The sequence below is a fragment of the Manis javanica genome, chromosome 12 (assembly GCF_040802235.1).
Source record: "Manis javanica isolate MJ-LG chromosome 12, MJ_LKY, whole genome shotgun sequence".
Lineage (NCBI taxonomy): Eukaryota > Metazoa > Chordata > Mammalia > Pholidota > Manidae > Manis > Manis javanica.
In genome coordinates, this window is record NC_133167.1 from 52,609,359 (window position 1) to 52,623,470 (window position 14,112).

At 39.4% G+C, this 14,112-nt stretch overlaps 1 protein-coding gene across 2 annotated transcripts in view; it reads left to right on the forward strand.

Moving 5' to 3' along the window:
* The first annotated feature begins 376 nt into the window (after positions 1-376).
* CERKL (CERK like autophagy regulator) overlaps positions 377-14,112 on the forward strand; it is a 91,203-nt gene continuing 77,467 nt past the window's right edge. For both annotated transcript variants that reach the window (XM_017679093.3, XM_017679094.3), the window contains exon 1: positions 377-714. In XM_017679093.3, coding sequence (XP_017534582.1) covers positions 477-714 — 238 coding nt within the window. In that variant the 5' untranslated portion in view covers positions 377-476. The remainder of the gene's footprint in view (positions 715-14,112) is intronic.

Genomic DNA, 14,112 nt, shown 5'->3' on the forward strand with positions numbered 1-14,112 from the left:
TGTTCAGCGCACCAGCGGCACTGGAGTCAGTTTCATCTGGGAGCTTCCGAGAAATACAGTATTTAGGGCCTCATCCCAGACCTGCAACAATAACCTGCATTTTTAACAAGATGCCCAGGGGGTGAGTACCTAAGTCCAAGTTTGAGAAGTGCAGCTTTATGCAACTGTGAGTAACGCGAAGCGCTATCCCATGAAACAGTAGTGACTAGGCGCAGGGAGTCACTCCTCTGCCTGGACGGGGTCTTTCCGCAGTGAGTGGCGGGGACTGGAGGCCGGCGGGCCCAGGTGCCGGCCCGGATCAGCGCCGCCCCGCCCGCCCTCCCCGCCTCCCTCCTCGCCTCCCTCCTGGGCCTCTGCCCTGCGCGCCGTTGCTGTGGCAGCGCCCGACGCGGCTGGAGTCCGGGCGGCGGCGGTGTCTTCCTTCTCCTAAAAGGCCTCCGCGGACCCGTGGCTTGGACACAGCCTGCAGCCACGCCATGCCGCGAGGGAGGCGAGGCAGCCGTGTGAGCGCCCTGGAGGGCGGCCGGGAGGAAGAGGCGCCCTTGGAGGCGGCTGCTGCGCCTTCCGCGCTGTGGGCGTCCCTGCCGCAGCCGGAGGCAGCGGCCGACCGGACTCTGCTGCGGGGCATCTTCGAGATCGGGAGGGGCAGCTGCGACGTGGTTCTGAGTGAGCGGGCCCTGAGGTGGAGGCCCATCCAGCCCGAGAGCCCCGCGGGTGAGTGGTCCCGGGGACGGTCCTGGCGCCTCCTCCCCGTCTACCGCCTCACACCCTCCATCCGGCGCCTGCTCTCCGCCCTCCCCAGGCTCCTCCTCTGCCCGCATGCCGAGGAACCCGCCTCCTCCTCCCTGGCTGGGGAGAGCCCGGGCCATCCCCGGGCCTCCCTCTCCCTCCTCCCGGTGCCCGGCACAGCCCCGGGCCAACGTCACACCCAGCTTCTGGGATGCAGGAACAGGAATTGAGCCCCAAATGGGCCGTGTTCTCTAAACTCGGCAAGGTCAACTTCTCTTCCCTTCTAAATCCATCAACTTCTGCCGACATACTGAAAGTATGAAGTTTTTTAGAGTGCACCTACTCGTGGGTTCGAATCCAAACCTCAGTGTGCTGACTTCTGAAAGTTTAATCCCAAAGTTTTAGAGTCTCTTGGACTTTTCCATTCCTCACATTCTTTGCCAGTGTCTAGAATCAAGTCTTCTTCAGGCTCAGTATAGAAATTTTGACTTTGCAATCACTATGTTGTTTACTTGAATTTGCCTTTTATTTTTTTCTCACTTTTTTATTAAAGTATCATTGATATACAATATTTTTATGAAGGTTTCACATGAACTGCATTGTGGTTTCAACATTCACCCATATGAAGCCCCCCAACAACCCCATTGTAGTCACTGTCCATCAGAGTAGTAAGATGCTAGAGTCACTACTTGTCTTCTCCATGCTATTCTGCCTTCCTGTGACCTGTCTGTATTGTGATTGCTAATTATAGTGCCCCTAAATGAATTTGCCTTTTATTGACTTAAAACTTTAGAGTGTTATAATTCCGCACTTTACAATAGAACTATTTCAAGTTTTAGTCTAGAGATGATTTAGGGAGAAACCTTGGGATGTGGTACAATCTCTTCTGGCTAAATACAAGCTTATGAAATTTAGAAAAATGGCTTGTCCTGTTGGGAAACAAGACACAATGTGCTATTTATGTTAAAAAATAGAAAGTCACTTTTAAAATATCATGTGCAAAAATTTAATAAGAATCTGATTACTCAGGGACCCAGCCAGCACTGGTTGAATGTGAATTCTGCTGTTACGTATGCCATGCTTGCTCTCTTAAAACTACCTTTGATTTTAATTCAAACGTTTTCAGGTATTTGAAAACCAAGGTGGAATATCCTCTTGAAACTTTGAGTTTAAAGCTAGGGAAAGGGACATAGAACTGTTTGAGTCTGAATTTTGGTGATATAGAGATGTATGCTGGAGTTTAGACTATCCTACAAGAGCCAGCTTAGCTGATTTACACTACAATGAAGCTGAAATGCCACAGAACTTAGAGACACACAATGAGAGGTCATACTAATCAGTGTTGCAATGTCAGTACACAAAAAGGCAAGTAATGGCACAAAAAAAGAAATGCTGTTTTATATTGAGTGGTGATTGGGGAAAGGACAGCTTATTTAGCATTCCTGATGATGTTAGAAGACATTCTGATGGTTACAAGTATAATTCTAGAAGTAGTGACTACTGATTCTTTAATTTTGCCCTAAAGCCTTTGTTTTTCTTGTCCTTCATCTAGGTGTACCACTTTTCCTTTGTTAGTAACACCTGCTGTGCAAATCACTTTGGGCCCCTAAAATTGGAGGCACAGAAGTCTAGCAGCATAGCAAGCTGTAGAAGAAACCAAGAGATGTTTTACTTAGTAAAATAATGAGTGAGAAAAGAAAAGGAGATATTAAGAGAGATGTTTAAATGTGAGAAATACTCCTGAATGTGAAATTGGCTTAGATATGAGTGTTGAAAGACAAATGAAACTGATCCCCCAAAAATACATCAAGGTTACTGTACCAGAGACAACATGGTGTGGGAGGATGTGGTTGGGGAGACCATGTCCATTGCTAGTTGGGCAGTGACTGGCTTTTCCAGGAAAAGGTGGGGTTGGGGAGGGGGTCACTGGACATTATTAGATCAGGCTTATGAGATGTTTGCAAGACAATTCACTTTTTAAACATCATAGTGCCTTAGTAAATTTAAAAAAAAAAGACTAGTTTTTAGAGCAGTTTGAGGAACACAGCAAAACTGAGGAGAAGGCACAGAGATTTCCCATATGCCCTCTACCCTCTCCATGCATGAACAGCCTCCCCAGTTATCAACATTCCCCATCGGAGTGGTACAGTTGTTCCAACTGATGAACCTAAATTGACACATTATCACTCAGAGTCCATAGTTTACATTGGGGTTTGCTCTTGGTGTTCTGTGGGTTCTTGGTGGTCTTGTTCATTCTGTGGGTTTTGGCAAGTTTATAGTGATATGTGTTTTAGTTCTTCAGAAAGAGAACCTTGATAATTACTACTCTACAATTTAAGAGACTTCTTATCACATGTAAGAAAGTATCCCCTCCCCTTTTGTTAAAGCATAAGATCTCTTTTTAAAAAAGATTCTTGAGCTAATGTTGGCCTACTTCTTCACTGTGAATGGCATGGCCAGAAGGTTTCATTTTGCTCAGTGGCAGATTAGAAAGCACTGACCAGGGCATAGATGACCAGATGCCACCACTATAATGTAAACTTTGTGTACAAAAGGGCATCATCTGTTCAGAAAACATCTTTATTACCTGTAGTGGTACCTAATGATCTTACTCCTGGAATCTCAAATGTCCACTTGTAGAATCATTCGTGAGTAATTACTAAGTTAGTGGTGCCCTAGGAAGGAGCAAAACCCTGAAGAAATGGGAAAGGGATCAGTTGAGTTTTTTGAGGCCAAATGAGAAAGGTTGGGTTAAGTCTGAGTTATGGGACTTTGTCTAGGCAGAGCAGATGACGGGTAACGTCACAGTGTGGATAGCCCCCAGTATGGGGGCTGAGTATAAGGTGTCTAAAGTTGAGAAGAGTGCTCAGAAAGGGGACATGGGCAGATGCATACTTTTTGCATATGCAAGTTTGCATATTTTAAACTTAGTCCTTAGTTTGTGCTGTTACTGGATCACAAATATTTTCAGAATTCAATATTTTAAAAAGCATCACTGATGCCTGTTGGCATTATTCTTAATCTCAACCAAGGACAAACTTCTAGGAAGTACGCTTACCAAGTGTAAGCATCTATTTGAAATGCTAGGTTGAAGCTGAAGCTGCATTGTTTTTGTGACTCCCCAAGGCATGATCTGCTTTCTGCACTGTGATTGGTTTATGATGTGTTCCTTTTAAGGAAAAGCTACTGCTGGGGGGTTGGGGAAGGGAGTTGGTAATGGGTAGGATTAGACTGTATTAAGATCAAATTTGGGTACATTAAATAACAATCAGCTTGGGGATCTCCACGACAGGAATACTGAATGCCCATAAGTCTCTCTCTGCTATGTCACCTTGGGAACTTCATCATTTAGTAATGGACGGCACCTTGAAGTATGACAAGCACTATGGGATCTTTTATAGACTCCCTACTCTAGTAGTCTGTAATTTACTCCCATCTGTGGCATAGGAAAGGTTTCAGGAGAGGTCACCAAAGGCCCTGAGATCTTATCTCTGCAACTGACAGACTTTGGGTAAATCATTTAAGCCCACTGAACCACAGGTCATTCACCTGCAAAATGCGACATTTCTATGATATGATCTCTAAGAACCATCAACTCTCTGAAATTGCAGTTTAAAAAAAAACACCTATTTTTATAGACTTCAGGTGTTAGGACATCTTAATAAGTGTAAGTAGTGTGAATGATCAGCAGGGTCAACCATCTGGTGTGTGTATAGGCGATGTGTTTTACAGCAGCTTTCCAGCCCTAATGAATTTCTAATTAGAAGAACTGCATGGGAAGTAGGGCCCCTTGCTCCCCTCCCCTGGTTTTAGGGCACAAGGATGAGAGGTGAGCAATCACCTCAGCACAGGCCATGTCTTTAGAAAGGAAGAAAGCATTTTCTGATAGAAAATTGTTGGTCAAAGCTGGTCATAAGCAGATTTTTTCATGATGGACAAAAAGACTAGTTTTTCCTTCTATTTCATTTATTTTTCCCTCTAATAAAATTTCAGAGTGAGGATTTTATGTTGATTAGCATTAGAATCTGTTTTAAATACTTTTAAAAACAATATGAGGGTTTCAAATCTTAATTATGGCTTTCAATTCTCTATTTCAATTCTCTAACCATTCCAGGTTAGACAGTTTCATGTTCTGTTTTTTCAAAGGGGTATTTCTACCACAACACTGAGCTCAGCTGATTAGAGCAGTAACCAGAAAATGTGAGAAAGCTGGGCTCACAATAAGGTCTTGAAAGTGTTTCTTTTGGAAGAAAGTTAAAATGATTTTCTTGTGCTTTGTTTACATGAAGATTTATTTGCTGGAAATTTAGCAATGTGAAAGGTAATGTGGAAGAATGTAGAAATGAGTAGAAAAAACAATTTTAAAACAAGAGTTAGTGGTTATTCAGGACTTAGCAGAGCTGGCTACATTCTAAGTATTAATCTACCTAAGCTGTTTGGGAACAGATGTATGTGAAACAGATCCCAGTTTTCTGTTGTGTACATCCAAAGTGAGACATCTGTCAGTGGACTGTGTGGTCAGAGATAATGGAAGCCGAGGTTAAACCCCAAAATGACCTTATTATGTGAATTATTGAAGGACTAATTACTCAGTAAAACATGATGCTTTGATTCATCAATCTACATATTAAGAAAATATTTTAAAAATTGTTAGTATGTTCCTAAGCTGTCAAATTTGAAAGGGTTTTAAAAAGCTGGGTGTGAAAAATCAAGCTCACCAAATAACAGTATGTACTACTTATGAAGTTTTAAAATGCTTTGATAGGTCTTTTAACCCACTAGATAAATATTGCATAAAGCTTGTATAAATAGTAGCTTTTTATTAAAGTAAGCTGGTCAGTATAGGAAAACAAATATAGAGTAGATCTCCAAAGCATGACTGTTGAGTTAACTTTTTGTGATGACGGAATGCTCTGTCCAATACTATTGCCATCAGCCACATGTAGCTCTTGAGCACCTGAAATGTAGCACCTAAATGTGACTTGAGGAACTTCATTTTTAATTTTATTCCATTTTAATTAATTTACATTTAATAGCCACATGCAGTTTGTGGTGATAACATGGGACAACACAGCTCTAACTCATGGAGAGTTGAAAAAGTTAAGTCTCTTTATTTTCAGATGTTGGTTTTAATCTTTATAGGAAGGGACACTTTCCAAATAATTAATCTTAATGTAGAACTGGTATAATCATGCATCCCGAGTTGCTGATTTAAAGGTAAAGCAACTGAGTCCAGCAATGGCGAAGTGGCAAAGCCCTGTAACATATTTCGTGAGCACAACAAAAACGCTGTTATTTTTTGTGAGTTAATTAGCTGACAGGAAAGTTGAAGTCTTGCACATAAAATTGTATTCCTCATGGTCATTGTGATTCATTATTTAAACTGAAATTTGGCAAACTTAATCTGTCTTTTACTATAAGAATAATATATCTAAAATAACTGCATACTAACGTTGTTCCTCAACCTTGTGGCATCATCTAAAGGCAAGGACTTTTCAAAACCGATCTGTTTTGCGTACCCCTTCCCCCAGCCCTTCCCCCTGTGGGGGGGTGTCTTTGTGGCTGAAACTGGCACAGAAATATCCTCCTCAGAGTGGGAACAGTACTTGCACTGAAGTCAAGGCCCTATAGAAAGTCAGATGGCTGATTGAGGTCAGTAAACCAGAGGGTGACCCAGATGGGATTGTTCAAAGCAGGGGGACCCAGAGTGAACTGAAGAAGTCTAAACAAGGTGAAGCTAAAGAATCTGAAAGCCACAGCAGTAGGTACAGGATCAACAAATAGGTTGGAGGATGCAATTGCCTAGACTGGGCATTTATGTGCTATTATATGGGAAAGTGGACCATCCCTGTTTAAAGGGCTAGGGATGCAGTAGGTATAGTTCACTGTGATCTCCGTACTGGAATACTTATTCTGAACCTTATTGCTTATCCCACCTAGTCTATTAGCGGGCTTGCATTTCCAATTGCATTTCAAATATTAACAAATCTATAAACATCATCAAAATCTTCAGCATAGTCATTCCATGGACTGTATTCCTGCCCAAGTTTTAGAAGTACTGTGCCAGCAAGGGGCATAGTGTATGCTGAGCAAGTGAGTTCTGTGTGTGTGTGTGTGTGTGTGTGTGTGGTGTAAGCAAAAAGAAGGAACCGTTAGGAGAAATGGCTCTTTATAGTATGTTCTTGTGTTTCCCAAAATCAGTATGTGGTGAAAGGAGGGAGAGAAATGGAGTTCAAAGGAAATTAAACCTTATGCTAACTTCTGGCAAGTGAACCAGAAGTTGAAGGCCCTTAGTGTCATCAGGGACTGAACCCAGAGGCAGCGAGTAGGCAGGCAGGTATGTGCTATGGATTTATGGTAAGCCTAAAGATAAGTCTAAAATAATGTACCATCTGGCATCAGGGAATTCCTATGTACCTTCCAAGATTTTCATCAGAAACATTGTTCTGGAAACTACTGTTTCTATACAACAGTGTCCGGTGTTTGACTGAAAATAGTGAACATTTATTGGGGTTTATTCTGCCAAGTCACATGCTAAGTATCTTATCTTGTTTAATCTTCCCATGAAGACCGTGTAGTCTAGATAGGAGTTTTGTCCCTAGGGTCCAGAGATGACAAATAACTCACCCAGGGTCATGCTAGCAATGGAACTGCTGGGATTCAAATGCAAGCAGTCTGACTTCAGAGCCCACACTGTACCCAGGAGCTTATGCTGCTGCCCCACACAAGCAAGAAGGAATCCCCCCAGTGCCTTCAGGAGTCTGTCTGCTGTCTGAATTAGTCACTGTGGTCCAAAATGAAAGTTCTTTAATACAGCAATAGCATCTGACTTCTAGGCCGTTCAGGCAGTTCCACCATATTCCACTGTATTCCATTTCTCTGGCCACTTCCATGCCTGAGTGATGAAAGTGGGAAAGAGAAATGGGAGTTTTTAAAGTTATTTTTAAACCCAATATTCTTAATATGGAAAACATCAAACATAGAAAAAATACTTCAGTAAGCCTCCATGTAAAACCCAGTGAGGGGAGAGTACCTGTGCAACATATTATTGAGTTTAAACAGTTTTTCAGCCACTCTTTTTTCATCTATGTCCTAGTCATTTGCTTTCTTTCTCTGGAATAACTGGAAGCAGTTTCTCATCATTATATAATTGCATCTATAAACAACTCAGCATAAATCTTTAACAGATAAGGACTTTAAAAAAAGTATACATTATAATCACAATACTATTCCAATTTAAAAGTATCCTCTATATCCTTAAACATCCAGTCATTGTTCATATTCCCTAGATTGGTTCTCTCTTTCTTTTTTTAGCATGTATAGTGTGGGGGGGGGGCACGGGGAGGGCTGTGCAACACAGAGAAGACAAGTAGTGATTTTACAGCATCTTACTATGTTGATGGACAGTGACTGTGAATGGGGATGTCGGGGGACTTGGTGAAGGGGGGAGCCCAGTAAACATAATGTCCATCATGTAATTGTAGATTAATGATACCAAAATAAAATTAATAAAAAAAAGTATAAATCAACATTGAAATTTGGTGAATTTTGCAGGTGGTTGCTATGTCTTTTATATCTCCTTATTCACAGATTCTTCTCCCTCTTGTTTTCTTCCTTGCAATTTATTTTCTGAATAGACCAGGTTGTCTGGACTATAGTTTCCCATAGGAATATGAGAAGTTTACTGGGGACAAATGCCTGAAAGATACAAGGGGTAGGAAGAAGACTGGGAAGGATGACCTTCAGAACGTGAGGCCAATCCGACACCTGTAGAGTGGGGCCGGAACAGGGGCAGGGAAAGCCTGTGCCCACTATGTGTATCTGATGATGGCTTTGCTTCCCTGTGGTGAGAGCCTGGGAGAACAGACTGCCCACCAGGAGCCCGGCCTTGGGCAGAATGGCCAAATCTCAGCCCTGTTCTGTCATGGGCTGGGGGCTGCCTGGGAGGAGTGTGAGATCTCATCTCCAAAGTCGACATGGATCCTGATGCTGCTAATAGCTGTAGGCTGTCATCTAACTGAACCCCTTGCGGCAAGAGGATGAGTTTTTCCCAAGAGGTCACAGCAGCCACAGTGAGCACAGTGAAATGAGGTTTATATTAGCATTATGAACTCAGGTATTTAAACATATTACATACATTTTAATTCACAGCAGTGGCTATTCTTATTAATACTCAAATTGTCCCAATTCTGGATTTTTGGACGAATGGGAACCTTGTCAAGTTGTCTTCTGTGTCATTTTGACATTCTCTCAGCTGTCTCTGATAGCTTTCTTGCTTTGCAGAGTGGCAAGATACTCCAGGTTCTCCTTGAACGTTTTGTGCCTCAGAGGTGGCATCCGTGCTATCACCAAGGAAGCCTCGTTTCTCTTATTGGGTAGTGGTATTAGAAGCCACTCTTTGAGTAGCAGGTGTGCTCATTGCTGACACTCCCCTTATATGCTCCTGTTTCTTAGGTTGTTTAGGAAATAGAGCTAGGAAGGTTTTTTCCCCCTTGAAACAGAAAATGCATTATTGAATTATGCTGACACTTCAAATTCAGGACTAAAATGTTTTTGCTTTTGTGTCTTTCCTCCTACCCTCAACATCCTGATTCCAAACTGCAACACTATCGTTAGTCATTTGCTTTTTCCTGCAAGATATACATCACAGAATAACAGCACCAACATAAAATTATAGAGAGCCATTTAAGATTATTCTGTTTTTTTGTTGTTCTTGTTGCTCCTAGAGAAAATAGCACTTAGAACATTACAAATGCTCTGTGTAGTCAGGTTACTGTGTTTTAAAGACAGTTCCTTTCTGTGAAGTTACATCTTCAACTTGCAGAACTGATTTCATTTTGCTTTTAGATCATTGCTTTTTTAAAATCTGATTTTTGTTCTGTGTTTATGGAAAATATTTATAGGATTCCAAGGTCAATTCTAACCAAGCTATGTTCTGGAAAGTATAACTTTAACCTGTGTCCTTTCTACCCTTTTCCTTCATTCCTATTATAGGTAAGCTTATTTGTAAGGTTTGGGTTATTGTCTTATTTTTTAAGTATAGGCAAACATATACATATATTCTACTCTTATCCCACCCCTTCCCACTTGCTTAAATGCATGGTCACATACCATATATGCTTTTTTCTACTTTGACTTCTTAAATTAACATTATACCTGGCATATCACCTCATGAGGCTCATATATATATATATATATATATATATATATATATATATACACACATACATATATGCTATGTATATAAATATAGTAAGAGTTCTCATTTCCTTTTATATCTGCATACTAATTCATTGTGTACTAGAGTTTGTTGAACCAGCTCTCTGTTGAAGGATTTGGACTTCTAGTCATTTTCACTGTTGCAAATAGTGAAATAATGAAAAACCTTATGTGCCTCTTTGTATTTTGTTTGCCAATATATGTTTTTGGAATAGATTCTTAGAAGTAGTGTAGTTGACTCAAATTCCTATAGAATTTGTAAAATTGTTTTAGAGCAATTTTAGGTTCACAGCAAAATTGAGTGGACAGTGCAGGTTTCCTGTCTACCCACTGCCTGCCTATGTGATTTTGCTCCTTATGTCCTAAGTCCCTCAAAAGAATCATGCTGTTGTGCTTCTCTGGCATCATTAAATGAGGGTGCCTATTTCCATGCAGTGTCTCCAAAATAGTATGTTATCAAACGTTTTTAACCAATCTGATAGATGAGAAACTGTAATCTCAGCAGAGTTTTAACTTTTTTTCTCTCATTAAATTGTTCATGTTTTTAGCTTATTCCTCTTAACATTGGGGAGCACTTATGTGCTCTGTTCTCTGATAGGCTCCAGGGGGGGCTATAGTCAATTTGACACAATTTCTGCTTCAAAAGTGTTCACAATCTTCAGGGAGACTTACCAGTAAAATAACTGATCTAATTTATGTGCCATTGAAGGATTACAGGGCATTAAAAATGACCATGGAAATGTAGCTAAAAGAGAAAATAATTTTGTTAGGGTGGGAAGAGAGGGAAGTCAGGGAAAGCTGCAGAATGGTGTGAGGGTGAACTTAACTGTAGGCCTTGAAGCACGACTAGGAGTTGGCAACATAGAGGCATATGGAAACCATTCTAGGAAAATAATAATTTGGAAGAAGATATCTCAGGATAGAATGCTTTGGTCTTTTGGGAAAATAAGATCAGAGTCTGTGGGGAGAGTAGCGTTCTTGGGGGGAGATACCAGTGCCCTTTTGTGATAAGTCAGTAGTTTGTAGAGGGCCTTGAATATCACTCCGGGAAGGTGGTTTCTTAACCTGGGGGTTGAGTAAGGGTGGTAAAGGCCAAGTGTCAGAGGTTATCAAGGATGTCTTTTTACAGTGAGTTAAGGTTTTAAAAGGATTATACAGGGGCAGGCTGGACTAGAAATGGGCTCTACGATGCCAGAAGCTCCAGGAGGCAGGGAGATTGAGTGGTGAGGCTCTATGAAGAGATACTGTCCAAGGCAGAATTTGGAGGATGTGAGGCTTGAGAGAAAGGGAGGAAACAATGGTGATGCTGAGATTTTTAGTTTGGGCAAAGGAATGGATAGTGGACACTGCTAAAATTATTCTCATATGAGCAAAATGAGAAGCACCTTACTCGAAATGTGTTCTACCAAGCATCAAATATACCAGTGGCTAGTAAGATGTCTAAACAGAGGGGAAATTGAGGGCTTGAAAAGTGCATAAGCTGGAGAAAATTGTTCCTGAAGGACTGTCAGTTGAACCCTTTTAAGCTTAAGATCTGTGTTCTCATAAGCCTCAGGCTCTCCTTTTCTGTGTCCTGTTGCTTTGAGGTTAGGCTACTTAAAAAAAAAAAAAGAAAGTTTAAAGCTATTTGCAGAAAACATCCATTAAATATTGGTAAGTAAAGTTAATGATCTTTATGCAGCAATAATATTTAGGTATTTTCAAAATATAAAGGGTCAGTGAAATTTTAAATATGTCAATTTCTATATTTGGAAAGAACTGTTTATCATTTTAAACTAAGAAAAAATTCATTTCATAAAACTTTTTTGCTAATATAAATAATATTTATTTCAAATTAAACTTCTGAAGTTTGCTAAATGTCACAAATACATAGTTCAAAGTACTTTCTAATATCCATTATGCAAGAAGAATATGGTCAACAAAACTGAGCAACTGTTAGTACTAGCTTTCTTAATTTTATGTATTTATTCATGCACTGAACGTGTAAAGGGAAGATAGTATATGGTTTGTTATGGTTTCCATTATACAGACAAAAACTCAGTATAGTAAAAATTTTGCGAATGTAATGCATTTTTAAATTTCCACTCATAGTCCACTTACTTTTGATATTTCATTTAGCTACTTAGAATAAACTAAGTGTATACACATTTTTGTCATGGAATTTGATTTATAATCTCTTATTTTAAAAGTAGAAAATTTTCTCTAAAAATCACATTGCATTTCTAAGAATTAGCATTTTTCATATTTGAGGAAAACTGTTTATCTTAGCTCTTGAGTGAAAAATGAATGTATCATTTTCCAGATTGTTTGAATGTTTTGCACTGGGACCAAACCTACTTTGTTACTGGTTTAGTGTCATGGAAACATCTCATGGGTGAACCTAATTTTATTCCCATCTTCTTGGTACTTAAACACTTTGTTAGGTACATGCCAGACTCATGCTGCTTCAATTCTTCTGTATGGACAAATGTGTGCATTACAATTCTGAGTGCTTTTTCAAATTTAACTTTCTGGAGCATTCTGTGAATCTCAAGAATTAGTCTGGAGGACTATGGAATGCCTTTTGGCTTTGACTTTTCAAAGACCTTCAAAGACCTAGCATTTGTTGTGTATATTTTCAGGTGATATCACTAATTCCAAAGAAATATTCTAGAAGATCTCAGACTTCTGAGGTTGAAGTTAATATATACTTCTGAAATTATGTACTTTAGATTAAAATAATCATTCAGCAGTTATTTATTGCTTAACTACTTAGGGTAGATACCAGGTTGAAGCCATTGATTTGTACTGACAAATTCTTGTTCATATTCTAAACTAAGCAAGTATTAACATTAGCTTTGAAAACAACAACTGTCTTCACCATTTTTCTTGCATAGACTGAAGAAATCAGAAAACCTGTGTTGGAGACCCCTATAAAAACTTGTGTCCTAATTTGATTAAAAGTCTGTTTTTAAAGTCTCAAAGTCAGTTAAATGCAAACTCTGAAAATTCAACATACTGTCTATCTTGGTCAATTTACTGTTAAACAATATTAATGCCCTGGATATAACCTTCTAATTTTATTTTTTCACCTTAATGAAAGCACTGGCCATTATTGCTGCCCCTGATGCTCTTTTGTCTGCACATACTGTTGCGACATAATGTGTTGTGCATTTGATACGGATATTACCATATTGCCATAAGGAGCTGCTATTATTTAGACACCAACTGATTCTGTGATAGTGTCAGATTTCTTTAACATATGCTTATGTTTTTTTTAGAAATTACCTCAAGAAACATCTGCTAGTTTTGTGGTGGTATCTACTGTTTCTTTTTTAGAATTTGACCTATCAGGCACTTTTAAATGTGAATCTACAGTATTTCATTAGATTATGCTGATTTTCTGGTTTTTATGCCATTGATATTAAGAACATTTTGAGTTAGATTGATGGCATAGTTTAGAAAGAAATTGAGCTACCTGTGCACATTATTTTAAAAGTATCTTTTCATGATTCCACTTTGAAATATTTTTTCATTAATACTTTTAATAGAAAGTACCCTATTAATAAATACTTTAGGTTTCAAAATTGCTTTCAGATGGTTTTGAAATTAGTCTTTGAATTTTACAAACGTGCATAGTAGTTGTGGTCTATCTTCAGTTCGTATGTGGACAGCAGTGATTGCTAATCCTTAGTATCATCAATGGGCATGTCAAGGCAGACAGAGGAAAAGAAAATGGTTTCTATGAAGTTGTGAGATCATTGCTGTAGGAGACTGGATAAATTCTAGAGAACATAAGACATTGATTTTATTATAAGTGGGATACCTTCTTTTACTCATTTTGGTATGACCTTGGCTAAGAATCAGTGCTCACAGATTTTCATTTTCTGGTGTTTTCTTTTCTGTTTTTCTCTTTGTTTCCTCTAATTCTTTTTTTAAACGTAGGAATTTACTTAAAGAAAGCAATATGGCCATGTATTTATGGTACTTAAACAAACCTAGGACATTAACAAAATGAAAAACGAAACTTTCTTTGGATAGCAATATTTGTCCATGTTTTCCAGTGTGTAGATTTTTTCCACCTCCCCTTATTTTATTAGAGGGAATTACCTATAAATTTTTTCTATTACCTCCACACTTAACACCAAATCGAAACCCAATAAATATACATAAGTCCTTATCACA